The sequence below is a fragment of the Pipistrellus hanaki genome (assembly GCF_964339955.1).
Source record: "Pipistrellus hanaki genome assembly, chromosome: 2".
NCBI lineage: Eukaryota > Metazoa > Chordata > Mammalia > Chiroptera > Vespertilionidae > Pipistrellus > Pipistrellus hanaki.
The window spans coordinates 94041917-94055257 of record NC_140504.1 but is presented as its reverse complement, the minus strand read 5'-3'; the positions used below and the strand labels follow the sequence as shown (position 1 = coordinate 94055257).

Genomic DNA, 13341 nt, shown 5'->3' with positions numbered 1-13341 from the left:
TGAAGCAGAGGCAGTTAGGGGCAATCAGGCAGGCAGGCAGAATGGTTAGGGGTTATCAGGCAGGCAGGCAGGCAGGAGAGTAGTTAGGAGCCAGTGGTCCCAGATTATGAGAGGGATGTTCCTGGGATTGGGCCTAAACTAGACATCCCCTGAGGTGCCCTGGATTACAAGAGGTTTCAGGCTGGGCTGAGGGGACCCCCTCCCCCCCCCGCCACAATGCACAAATTTTGTACACCAGGCCTCTAATATATTTCTTTGAAAAATATATACTCTTATTGTGTTTGTCTCTCTTTTTTTTTTCCTAAATAACATTTTTTAAAATTGATTTTTTTAGAGAGAGAGAAAGGGAGAGGGAGAGATAGAAAACATCAATGATGAGAAAGAAGCATCATCAATTGTCTGCTTCCTGCACACCCCCTACTGGGAATCAAGCCCATGACCCAGTTATATGTCTTGACCAAAATAGATCCAGTGGCCTTTTGGTTCCCCATGGATGCTAAACCACTGAGCCATACCCAATCAGGCTAAATAACATTTTATCAGCAATAAGGAACAAAGAAAGAAAATGCACCACTCCAATTCCTCACTTTTATAAATATGTCTGCCCCAGATTTTCCAAAATGGCAGTGAAGTAAATGGAAGCTACACTGACACTCTCGCAGGGCCAAACTGGAAATACAACTAAAATATGGAAGAACCACCCAGAAAAATCAACTGAGGTGACTAACTGGAGAGAACCATGATAACCAAGGATGGAAAGTAGAGAGTGGATAGAGACTGGTAGGAAATGAAGGGGCTGGCTGGGCTCCCACAGACTGCAGCTAAAGTCCCAGAGGGATACCTTAGCTAAGGGAGGGGGGAGGTTCTAACTGAGAACTCTGGGTTCTAAATCCCAAGTTGGCTTCCCTACCCACAGAGCACCAAAACTGAGAAAGAAGCTCACATAACTTCTGGCTGTGAAAAGCAGCAGGGTTGCTGTCTGCCAGGGCGAGATGGCAGACACCCTATTAAAGGGCCAATGCAAAATTTTTTTGTGCATCCACTCACTTTGGGCTCCAACAGAGGAAGGCATAACTTCAAGTGTACCAACATCAGAATTATGGGGGTGCCAGAAGAAGAGAGAGAGCAAGATACTGAAAATCTATTTAAAGAAATAATTTCAGAAAACTTCTCCAACTGGTGAAAGAAATAGACTTACAAGTCCAGGAAGTGCACAGAACCCCAAACAGAAGGAATCCAAAGAGGACCACACCAAGACACATCATAATCAAAATGCCAAGGGCAAAAGACAAAGAGAGAATCTTACAAGCAGCAAGAGCACCCATAGAATTATCAGCTGATTTCTCAACAGAAACTATGCAGGCCAGATGGGAGTGGCAAGAAATATTCAAAGTGATGAATAGCAACAACCTACAACCAAAATTACTCTACCCAGAAAAGTTATCATTCAGAATTGAAGGGCAGATAAAGAGCTTCACAGATAAGAAAAAGCTAAAGGACTTCATCGCCACCAAACCAGTATTATGTGAAATGTTGAAAGATATTCTTTAAGAAGAGGAAGAAGAAGAAAAAAGTAAAGATAAAAATTTTGATCAACAAATACATATATATCAACAAGTGAATCTAAAAATCAAGTGAATTAAAAATCTTAGAAACAGAATAAACTGGTGAGTATAATAGAATCAGGGGCAAAGAAAGGGAATGGGTTGGTAATTATCAGGGGGGAAAGGGTGTGGGGGTGCAGAAAGAGACTGGACTAAAATCGTACTCCTATGGATGAGGACAATGGGGGTGGGGAGGTAAGGGCAGAGGGTGAGGTGGGAACTGGGTAGAAGGGAGCTATGGGGGGAAAAAGGAGAAACAATTGTAATAATATGAACAATAGGGGGGATGGTAAGATATCTACACAGATAATAATTAAATAAAAAATAAGCAATAAGATTTATAAAATTAAAAAATAAAATAAATTTAAAAAGAAATTATATGAGACATAGAGTAATGACATAATGATGGTAAAGATGCTCAATGGCATGAGAAAAGATGTAGTAACTATGAAGAATGACAGCACTAATGAAGAACATAGTGGAAGGAATACATAGCAGATTAGGAGAAGCCAAGGATCAGTGAATTAGAAGACAGAGTAGAAATAAAAAATCACTCAATCAGAGAACCAAAAAGGAAAAAAAAAATAGGAGGACAGTTTAAGGGAGCTGAGACAAGAAACATAACAATATTTGCATAACAGGTGTGTCAGAAGGGAAGGAAATAGAGCAATGGATAGAGAACATGTTTGTAGAAATAATGGTAGAAAACTTCGCTAACCTGGTGAAGATTACACAAGTTCAGGAGGCACAGAGAATCCCAAACAAGAACCCAAACAGTCCCATGCCAAGATACATCTTAATTAAAATGCCCAAAATTAAAGACAAAGAGAGAACCTTATAAACAGCAAGAGAAACACAATTTGTTAACTACAAGGGAGCTCCCATAAGGCTGTAGGCTGATTTCTCATCAGAAACTCTACAGGCCAGAAGGGAATGGCATGAAGTACTCAAGGTAATGAAAAGCAAGAATCTGAAGCTAAGATTACTATATCCAGCAAGGCTATAATTCAAAATAGATGCTGAAATAAAGAGCTTCCCAGACCCCCTTTCCGCTGCAAAAAAGGCTAAAGGAATTTATCGCTACGAAACCAACACTGCAAAAAATGCTAAAGGGATTGCTGTAAGGAGAAGAAGACTATATATAGAGAGAAACCTAGGAATAAAAATTAAAATGAAAAATAAGTTCCTATCAATAATAACATTAAATGTAAATAGTTTAAATGTTCTAATCAAAAGACATAGGATAGCTGAATGGATAAAAAACATGACACAATTATATGCTGTCTACAAGAGATCTACCTCATCAAAAGACTCAGAAAGAATGAGAGTGAAGAAATAGAAAATATTTTCCATGCAAATTTAAACAAAAAGAAAAACTGTGATAGCAGAACTCATATCTGACAAAATAGATTTTACAGTGAAGGGTATTACAATAGAAAATAATGGTCACTACATAATACTAAAGGGATTGATTATATAAAGAAGATATAACCTTGGTAAACATAGTAGTTGATGTAGCCAATATAGGAGCATCTAAATATATAGAAAAAAATTTTTTAGAGGATTTTAAAGGAGAAATTGACAACAATGCAGTCATAGAAGGGAACTTTAACACCCTTCTGACTTCACTGGATAGATCTTCCAGACAAAAAGTTAAGGAAACAGTAACTCTAAAGGACACACTGGATCAGATGGATTTAATTGAGTTGAACATTATAGAACATTTCACCTCAAAGCTGCAGAGTATATATTCTTCTTAAGTGCACATGGATCATTTTAGGCCATATGTTAGGTCACAAAACAAGTCTCTACAAGTTCAAGAAGGCTAAAATCATATCAAGCATCTTCTCATATCACAAAGGCATGAGATTATAAATCAACTACAGTAAAAACATCCAAAAACATTCAAACACATGGAGGCTAAGTAGCATGTTATTAAACAATGAATGGGTTACAAATAAGATCAAGCAAGAAATAAAAAACTTTCTGGAAACAAATGACAATGAATACACAACACCAAATCTATGGGACACAGGAAAAGCAGTCATGAGAAGGAAGTTCATAGCACTACTGGTCTACCTAAAAAAACCCAAAAAACAAAAAACAAAAATTATCAATAAGCTATTTATCCCTATAACTTAAAGAGAATAACAATAAAAGTACAAGTAAATAAACAATAAAGGTTAGAGCAGATATAAATGAGATATAGGCTAAAAAATACAGTCCAAAAATCAATGGAACCAAGAGCTAGTTCTTTGAAAAGATAAACAAGATTGATGAACCTTTAGCCAGACTCATCAAGAAACAATTAGAGAAGACCCAAATAAATAAAATCAGAAATGAAAACAGTAAAGTAATTACTGATAGCACAAAAATACAAAGAATTGTAAGAAAATACTATGAATAACAATATGCCTAAAAGTAGGACAATGTGGATAAAATAGACAAATTCCTTTAAAAAAAAAAATACAATGTTCCAAAAATGGAATCAGGAAGAGTTAGAAAACCTGAATAGGTCAATAACAACTGATGAAATTGAAGCAGTTATAAGAAACAAAAACAAAAAACTTCCAGCAAACAAAAGCCCTGGTCCACGTGGCTTCACAGAAGAGTTTTACCAAACATTCAAAGAACAACTAACATCTATCATCCTCAAGCTTTTACAAAAAATACAAGAGGAAGGAACATTTCCAAGCTGGTTTTATGAGGCTAGCATTATCCTAATTCAAAAACCAGATAAAGAGGCCAATATCCCTGATGAGCATAGATGCTAAAATCCTCAAGAAAATATTAGCAAATTGGAACCAGCAATATAATAAAAAAGATAATACACCATGACCAATTGGGATTTATTCCAGGGATGCAAGTATGGTACAATATTCACAAATCAATAAACATGATATATCACATAAACAAATTAAAATACAAAAATTACATGATCATATCAATAAATGTAGAAAAAGCATTCAACAAAATCCAACACTAATTTTTTATACAAAACGCTCAGCAAAGTGGGAATAGAGGGACCATACTTCCCTAAAATAAGGCCATATATGACAAATATGTAGCCAACATCATACTCAAAAAGCAAAAACTAAATCCATTTCCTCTAAGAACATAAATAAGACACGATGTTGCTTTCAATGACTCTTATTCAACACTAGAGTCCCAGTATATGAAATTAGTGTCCCTCAGCCCATCCTGTACCTTCTCTAATCTGGGACCACCTCAAGAGATATCCCTCTCACAATCTGGGACTGATGGTTCCTAACCACTCACCTGTCTGGCTGCCTGATTGCCCCTAATCACTCTGCCTGCCAGACTGATAGCCCTCTAACCATTCCCCTGCTGGCCTGATTGACACGTAATGTTCCACTGCCGGCATTATTGACACCTAACTGCTCCCCTACTGCCCAGTCATCCCAACTGCCCTCCCCTGCTCGCCATCTTGTGACAATGTGGGGGTGGCCATCTTGTGACATGAGGGCGTGAGGGTCAATGTGCATATTACCTCTTTATTATATAGGGTAGTACTGGAAGTCCTAACCAAGGAGGTAAAAGAGTTATACTCAGGAAACTACAGGACAGTGAAAAAAAAAAAAGGAAGAGGAAGATATAAACAAGTGGAAGAATATACTGTGTTCATGGATTGATGGAATTAACATAATTAAAATGCCGATAGTACCCAAAACAAAATGTAGATTCTATGAAATCCCTATTAAATTACCAATAGCATATTTCACAGATCTAAAACAAATACTCCAAAAATTTATATGGAACCAAAAAGACCCTTAATAGCAATAGCAATCTTGAGAAAGAACAACAAAGTTGGAGGAATCACAATATCAGATATCAAGTTATATCCACGTAATCAAAACAGCTTGGTTCTGGCACAAGAACAAGCATATAGATAGAACAGAAGAAAGATTATAGATATCAACCCAAGCCAGTATGCCCAATTAATATTTGACAAAGGAGGCAAGAACATACAATGGTGTCAAGACAGTCTCTTCTATAAATGGTGTTGGGAGAATTGGACAGATAAATGCAAATAAATAAATAAATAAATAAATAAATAAATAAATAAAATTAAAAAACCATAAAAATCCTATAAGAAAACATAGGCAGCAAAATTCTAGACACCTGTCATAGCAATATGTTTGGGTATCCATCTCCTAGGGCAAAGGAAACGAAGGAGAAAATAAACAAATGGGACTATATCAAAATAAAAAGCTACTGCACAGCAAAACAAACAATCAACAAAATGAAAAGGGAGCCCACTACATGAGAATATATTTGGCAATGATACGTTTGCTAAAGAATTAATATCCAAAATATATAAGAAACTCCATACAACTTAACAAAAGGAAGACAAACAACCGAATTAAAAAATGGGCAAAGGACTAAATAGACACTTCTCCAAAGTGGACATATAGATGGCTAAAAACTATATGAAAAAATGCTCAAAATGATCATCAGAGATATACAAACTCACCTCACACCTGTCAGAATGGCTACCTCAATAAGATTCATTTACTGGGGGGTGGGGGTGGGGGAAAAGCAAGTCCTTCAGCCCAGCCTACACCCTCTTGCAGTCTGGGAACCCTTGGGGGATGTCTGACTGATGGCTTAGGCCTGCTCCCCAGGGCTATCGGACATCCTTAACACTGCTGCACAGGCTAGAGAGGCTCTGGCCACTGCCACTGCGCTTGCCAGTGGTGAGCTCAGCTTCTGGCTGAGCAGCACTACCCCTGTGTGAGTGCACTCACCTCTAGGGGGCTGCTCCTGCCTTGAATAGGACAGGGCTGAAATTGGCTTTCTGACATTCCCCAAGGGGTCCCGGATTGTGAGAGGACACAGGCTAGGCCAAGGGATCCCACCAGTGCACAATTAGGGCCAGGAGGGACACAGGAGGGCTCCAGGGCATGTCGGGCCCATCTTGCTCAGTCCTGATCAGCTGGACTCTAGCAGCAAGATAATCTACTGGTTGGAGCATTTGCCCCCTGGTGGTCAGTGCATGTCATAGTGAATGGTTGAGCGGTCTTAGCATATCATTAGCATAATTCAAGTTGATTGGTTGAATGGATAACTAGATATTTAGCATATTAGGCTTTTATTATATAGGATTTTGCAGACGCTGTTATTTTCTGCATCTCTTAAGTACTATTCTGTCTACTTAATGTCTGCTATTCTATAAAAGATTTTTCAGGTAGACATGTGCTGAGGGAGGGGTGTTCAAGTTCAACGCAATGAACAAATCCACCAGTATCATTTCCTCCACTTACTCCAGGGCAGTACTGGAAATTGGGAAAGCAGCCACCAACACAACAATAACATGGAGTAAATCTAGAAGTTTAAGCACACAGTATTACACTGATGAGAAACCAATCAGAACAATCTACAATTACTCAGTAGTAATGGGAGGAGGCTGATAAGTCTCCCTGCAGAGCTAGAGGTGGCAAGGACTGCTGCTGGAGAAAAAATAGGCTTCAGAGGTAACACACTTTTTATGTGGAGCATCTGAAATAATTTTAAATATATTTTAGGCATTTTGTCCAATAGAAATACAAACACTGGTGCAATATAAATCTCAATTTAACTCATCAACGGGTTCTGTGACTTTAAGTGAAATGATCTATAACAAAATTGATTTTACCATTGGCTATTGATATACAAGCAATAAGTTTATACATATGCAATACTTTCAACAATAAAGATTTAATATAATCAACATTACAATGAAATGACATTATTCAAGGATCTACATCAATGCACAAAGATTTTCATTAAGGCATTATTTGCTGTTGGGAAGAACTCAAGGAACCAAACCAAACCTAACCAACCGTGAAATACCTAGCAATCAGATTGTTACATAAGTCACAATAACTGTACATATATGAATACTGTGCAGTCATCAGAAGATTAGAGCAATCTTCCCTAACATGGGAAGATGTGCACGACATACTGGTCAGTAAAAAAAAAAATTAAAGAAGAAATAAAATTGCTGTTATTCACAGGAAATATAATTGTCTAACAGGCTTTCAAGAGACAAACTGATAGAATTAATAAGAAGGTCAGAGATAGAAGATTAACACATAGAAATAAACAGTTTTCCAATGCAGTGACATAAACAATTAGAAAATATAATTGAAAAAAATGCCAATTGTTACATTGATAAAATGACTAAAAAGTACCTAGGAATAAACTTATAAGAGCTGCATGTAAGTCCTCTTGAAAAAAAACAATAACAACAACAACAACAAAAAACCTACAAAGGAAGATTCATTTAAAAAATGGACAAGTACACTAATCAAATACTGTTAATTAAACAAGGAGAAATTAGAAATGGCTGCAGTGTCTTGTCTGATGTAAGCAAGCTGAAACCTAAACCAGAGTCAATTCCTGAAAATATCTCAAGGTTAAAACAGCCAATCACAAACAGCCAACTAGGCTCCCCAAATAGTGTAAGCACTGCCTCTGTAGCCAATAAAATAATTTCCTTGCTTTGCTCCTGTGTCTCCTCTATAAACACCTTTCCATAGCTCTTGTCAATGGAGGGTTCCTAAACTCCTGGTCTATGCTGCACAATCTGGATGAACATTTGTTCAATAAACACTTAAACATTTGAAAATGCTTCAATTTATCTTTTAAAACTGCCAACCCAGATCATAGGATCAACTTGCCAAATTCCAATGAAAAAATCCAATCAAAATTACATTGACCACAGAGATTAATTTGGCAATAATTAACATTTAAAAAATATTTTTACGACAGGTTGTGTCACTCTTTTGTGCAAACCCTCCGGTGATTTCCCACTTCATTCCCACTGAAAAAGATTTGCACGACATACTGTTCAGTAAAAAAAATTAAAGAAGAGGCTTTATCTCTTTGACCTTGTTCCCAAAGATTCTCCTCCTTACTTTTCCCACTGCAGCCACACAGGATGCCTCTCTGCTCTAGGAGGCACTTCCTGTTTTCTGTGCCTAGAACACTCTTCCCACAGAAATTGTGATGTCTCATGCTCTCACCTATTTTAGTGTGTGTGTGTGTGTGTTTGTGTGTGTGTGTGTGTGTTTAGGCCTTTGAGCAAATATTTCAGCTTCTCAGTGAAGATTTCTCTGAACACATTGTATAAGCTTGCATCCTTCCTGCCCAACATTTTCCATCCTTTACCTGCTTGATTTTTTCTCCTTAGCACTTACCTAATGTATTATATATTCAATTATTTTATTATTTATCTCACCATTACCTCCACATCCCACACTCTATAGAAGATCACTGAGACAGGAATTTTGCTTGTTTTGTTCACTATTGTTTCCCAGGAACAGGGTTGGGCCTATGATAGGTGCTTTGGCATATGGTAGGTGCTCAAAAAGCACCTAATGAATAAGTGATATAACACAAAGCAAATGTAAACCCTGAAAGGAAAGACTGTTCATAAAGATTATGTCTTTTTTTTAAAAAAAATGTATTTTTATTGATTTTAGAGAGGAAGGAAGAGAGAGAGAGAAATGTCAATGATGAGAGAGATTCATTGATAGGCTGCCTTCTGCACACCCCTACTGGGAATCAAGCCTATAACCTAGGCATGTGCTCTGACTGGGACTGGAACTGGGATTTCTTGGTTCCTAGGTCAATGCTCAACCACTGAGCCACTGGGCAAAAAGATTAATTCTGAGGAGTATATTGTAATAACTTAAAATTTTAATTTTTACATTATATATTTAATGGTCTGACATTTAAAAAACAGTATTTATATGTTCTATAATAAAAATAAATATATGTATCAAAACATAATGGCACATTATTACTTGCTGGGAACATAAACATTACTGATAGGGGAACTTATATCTGGTAGATAGAACACCTGAATTAATCTGAAAAATAATAATATCACTTTAAATCTTAGAACATATATACTTATGTGAATAGAAAGTTAAATTTCTCAAGAGAGGATCCAAGATGGCTGCACAGGTAAACACCTAACCACAGCCGCACACAACAATTTCAATAAAATACAACTAAAATATAAAATGGACATTACCCAGAACTACAGGAAAGTTGACTGACTGGAAATTCTACAATGAGAAGCAAGGAGAAAACCAGGAGGAAGAGCGGAGGAGCTGTAAAAGCCTAAGATATGGAGACACGCGGCACGTGCAGAGAGAACGGAGCTGGAGAGGAGGGGGAGGCTGAGTGCCTGGCTGGCGTTCCCTAGTGGGAAGGAGATAAAAGCTCCGGACTGTGCTGAACCCCAGACCCAACAGCGCTGAACCCCAGTTCTAGGCCAGACCCTGGGGACCCAGGCTCATCCAGAGGGAGCTGGGCTGGAAGGCAGAACCCTGTGGGAGCAGCGAAAGGCAGAGCCCCCGGAGGCACGCACATTGTGCGCAGAGAAAGGACGGTTGGCTGTGCTGCGGGATTGCCCTGGCGGGAAGGAGACAGGGGCTCCAGACTGCTCTGAATGCCACCTCCAATCCCACTTCCAACTGAACTGAACCCCAGTTCCAGGCCCATTGGGGGAAAGACTAGACTGTTTGGTAGCAGGCGAAACTCGAGGGCACCTCACTCTCAGAGGTGCTTGTAGCGAGTACTGAAGGACCCTGAGGAATACTGAGACTCAGGAGCCGCATAGGGCGTAGCTGATGGAAGCCAAGGCTGTAGGCTCCAGCCTGAAACTCCGCCCCATCAGGGAAGCTGTGAAAATGCAGAGACAAGGAAATAGATCACAAATGAAAGAAATGGAGGACAAAAAGCGACTGGATATAGAGTTCAAAACCACGCTTATAAGGTTGTTCAAGAATCTCCTAGAAAAGGCCGATAAAATTATTACTATAAATGAGACCTATGAGGATATGAAAAAGGATCAACTAGAAATAATAAGGGATCAATAAGAAATAATAAGGGATCAACAAGAAATAATAAGGGATCAACAAGAAATAAAGAATACATTGTCTGAAATAAAAAAAAATATATATTATAGAGTCCTAAAAACAGAATAGAAGATTGCAAGAATCAAGTCAAAGATTTGGAACATAAAGAGCCAGAAGACACTCCTCCGCAGAAGCAAGAAGGCAAGAGAATCCAGAAAGTTGAAGATAATGTAAGAAAACTCTGGGACAACTTTAAGTGAACCAACATCAGAATTATGGGGGTCCCAGAAGATGAGAGAGAGCAAGATATCGAAAACATACTGAAAGAAATAGTGACAGAAAACTTCCCCACCTGGTGAAAGAATTAGACTTACAAGTCCAGGAAGCACACAGAACTCCAAACAAAAGGAACCCAAAGAAGACCACACCAAGACACATCATAATTAAAATTCCAAGAGCAAAAGACAAAGAGAGAATATTAAAAACAGCAAGAGAAAAGCACGTAGTTACCTATAAAGGAGCACCCATACAATTGTCAGCTGATTTCTCAACAGAAACCATGCAAGCCAGACGGGAATGGCAAGAAATATTCAAGGTGATGAATAGTAAGAACCTACAGCCAAAAATAACCTACCCAGCAAAGCTATCACTCAGAATCACAGGCCAGATTAAGAGCTTCACCAATAAAAAAAAAGCTAAAGGAGTTCATCACCACCAAACCAGAATTATATGAATTGCTGAAGGGGGTTCTTTTGGAAGAAAAAGTAAATAAAGATAAAAACTATGAACAACAAATACGTAACTATCAACAAGTGAATCTAAAAACTAAAAAAAATTTTAAAAATCTGATGAACAATATTAACTGTTGAATATAATAGAATCAGAGGCATGGAAGGGGAGTGAACTGATGATTCTTGGGGAAAAGGGAAGATGGGGATGTGGGAAGAGACTGAAGATAAACTGTGCACCTATGGATGAGGACAATGATGGGTGGGGAAAGGGCAGAGGGTGGGATGGAAGGGAGCAATGGAGGGGGGAAAAATGAGAAACTTTTGTAATAATATGAACGATGAAGATTGATTAAAAAAAAAACACCAAAAAAACCAGATATGCTCCATCTATCTCTAAAATCCTGATCTCCCCCACCCCTTTTTTACTAGGGCCTGGTGCACAAAATTCAAGCACAGGTGCAGTCCCTAGGCTTGGCCGGCAATTGAAGTGCGAGCGTCTGGCATGAACGGGCAAATCCCAACTGATCTCTGGGCCCTGGGCAACGCCTGGGCCTCGGGGCCCCCGTGTGCCCCCCTCTGCCTGAGTCACGGTGCCTGAGTCTCCATGTGGGGATGCGGTGAGTGCAGCGGATACTGTGGGCCAGAGTGCAACACGGCCTCTGGACCACTCAGTGGCACTGCAAGGAAGCCAGGTGTGAACCCACAGGGAGTTGACCAGCCCCTATGGTCCATGCTGCTGTGGCCCAGCTCACCCAGGAGGCTGTGCAAGTGTGGGGCAGGCTCCTGGAAGGCACCTGGCATCTGAATGCCTGCTGCCAGTGCTGCATCACCAATGCCCGCCATGTTCCATGCCGCCCCCTGGTGGTCAGCACACATCATAGTGAGCAATCGAATCAGGTCTCCTGGTCAAAGGACCACCCGAGGAGACAATTTGCATATTAGGCTCTTATATAGGATTATTTTAAAAAGTGAGCTCTTATTCATGTGGAGGAAGCTTAAAAGGCCATTAATTTGGTCTAAACAAGCTTCCAAAGAACATGGCATCCAAGAAAGAGAAAAATAAAAGAATGAAAGAACAGTTGAAGTACTGAGGAAGAAATCATTAAGAAACTGTTTAAAAATATAATATGAAATGATGAAAAAATAGCAAGTAAAGTTCAAAACATGAGAACTGAAATGCATAAATATGTGACAATATATATTTATATACTGTATATGGGGCTCCTAGAGCCATAAGAAATGCAAAAATAAGTTATTAAAAATAAGTTATAGATAAGAATTGCCCCCCTTAAAAATCAAATGCCCCCCTGAGCAATTTGGGTGTGTGTCTCATGTTGGGAATCACTGCTCTAGCCCTTCCCCTTTATAATCCTGTTCCCTACACCTTGTGTATGACAGGATGTGAATGCTTGTAAGCACCCTGTTTTCTTCGTTGGCTGGCCTTCTCAATAAATGCCTTATATGACTCAACCCTGCCTTGGTTATTGGACATAGTGACAGGCAGCCTGAGACCAACAGGGGGTTTACCAATAACACCACTATTTCTTAAAGACTAAGTGCCAAGGAATTTAAACATTTAACCTCATTTTGATCTACATAACAGTAGCAGTATTATTGCCAGCATGTGAGGAAACTGAGATTGAATGAGGTGAAGCAGCTTGCCCGGTCCTCATAATGTTAGTGCTGGGGCTGGAGTTCAAACCTGGACTTACCAATTACCTACATTGCTCTTCCCAATGTGCTATCCCATCACCCAGCAAAAGCTAACAAATCAAACTACTCACTAGGCTTCCTTTTTCTGGACATCTCTTGAAGCCAGCTTTCTTCTGTTTGGACTGATATTGGGATTCCTGGATATAAATCATAATTACTCGACCTGAAATTTAGACAAAACATTATTTTTGAATATGCCTAGATAGTGGTTATCAGTTCTAAATAGAGTACATTTAATAGTCAAATAACAAGTGTACACAGAAGATCCTGAATTCTATTTTCTTTGAAGTATTTTCTTCCATCTTTATCTCTCCAGTAAAGTTAGGCACAGTGTGTTTGCACAGCATCTGTTCTTTAGCAAGTACTCCTTTCTAAATCCTGGAGGCTCCCAATGCCATTACCTCCTCAGGGACTAAATTA

General features: G+C 38.9%; 1 protein-coding gene across 1 annotated transcript in view; it reads right to left on the bottom strand.

Moving 5' to 3' along the window:
* ERICH6 (glutamate rich 6) overlaps positions 1-13080 on the bottom strand; it is a 65755-nt gene extending 52675 nt beyond the window's left edge. Inside the window, exon 1 of the mRNA XM_084875951.1 lies at positions 12993-13080. Within this exon, the coding sequence (XP_084732077.1) occupies positions 12993-13014 (22 nt within the window). The 5' untranslated portion in view covers positions 13015-13080. The remainder of the gene's footprint in view (positions 1-12992) is intronic.
* Positions 13081-13341: the final 261 nt, after the last annotated feature.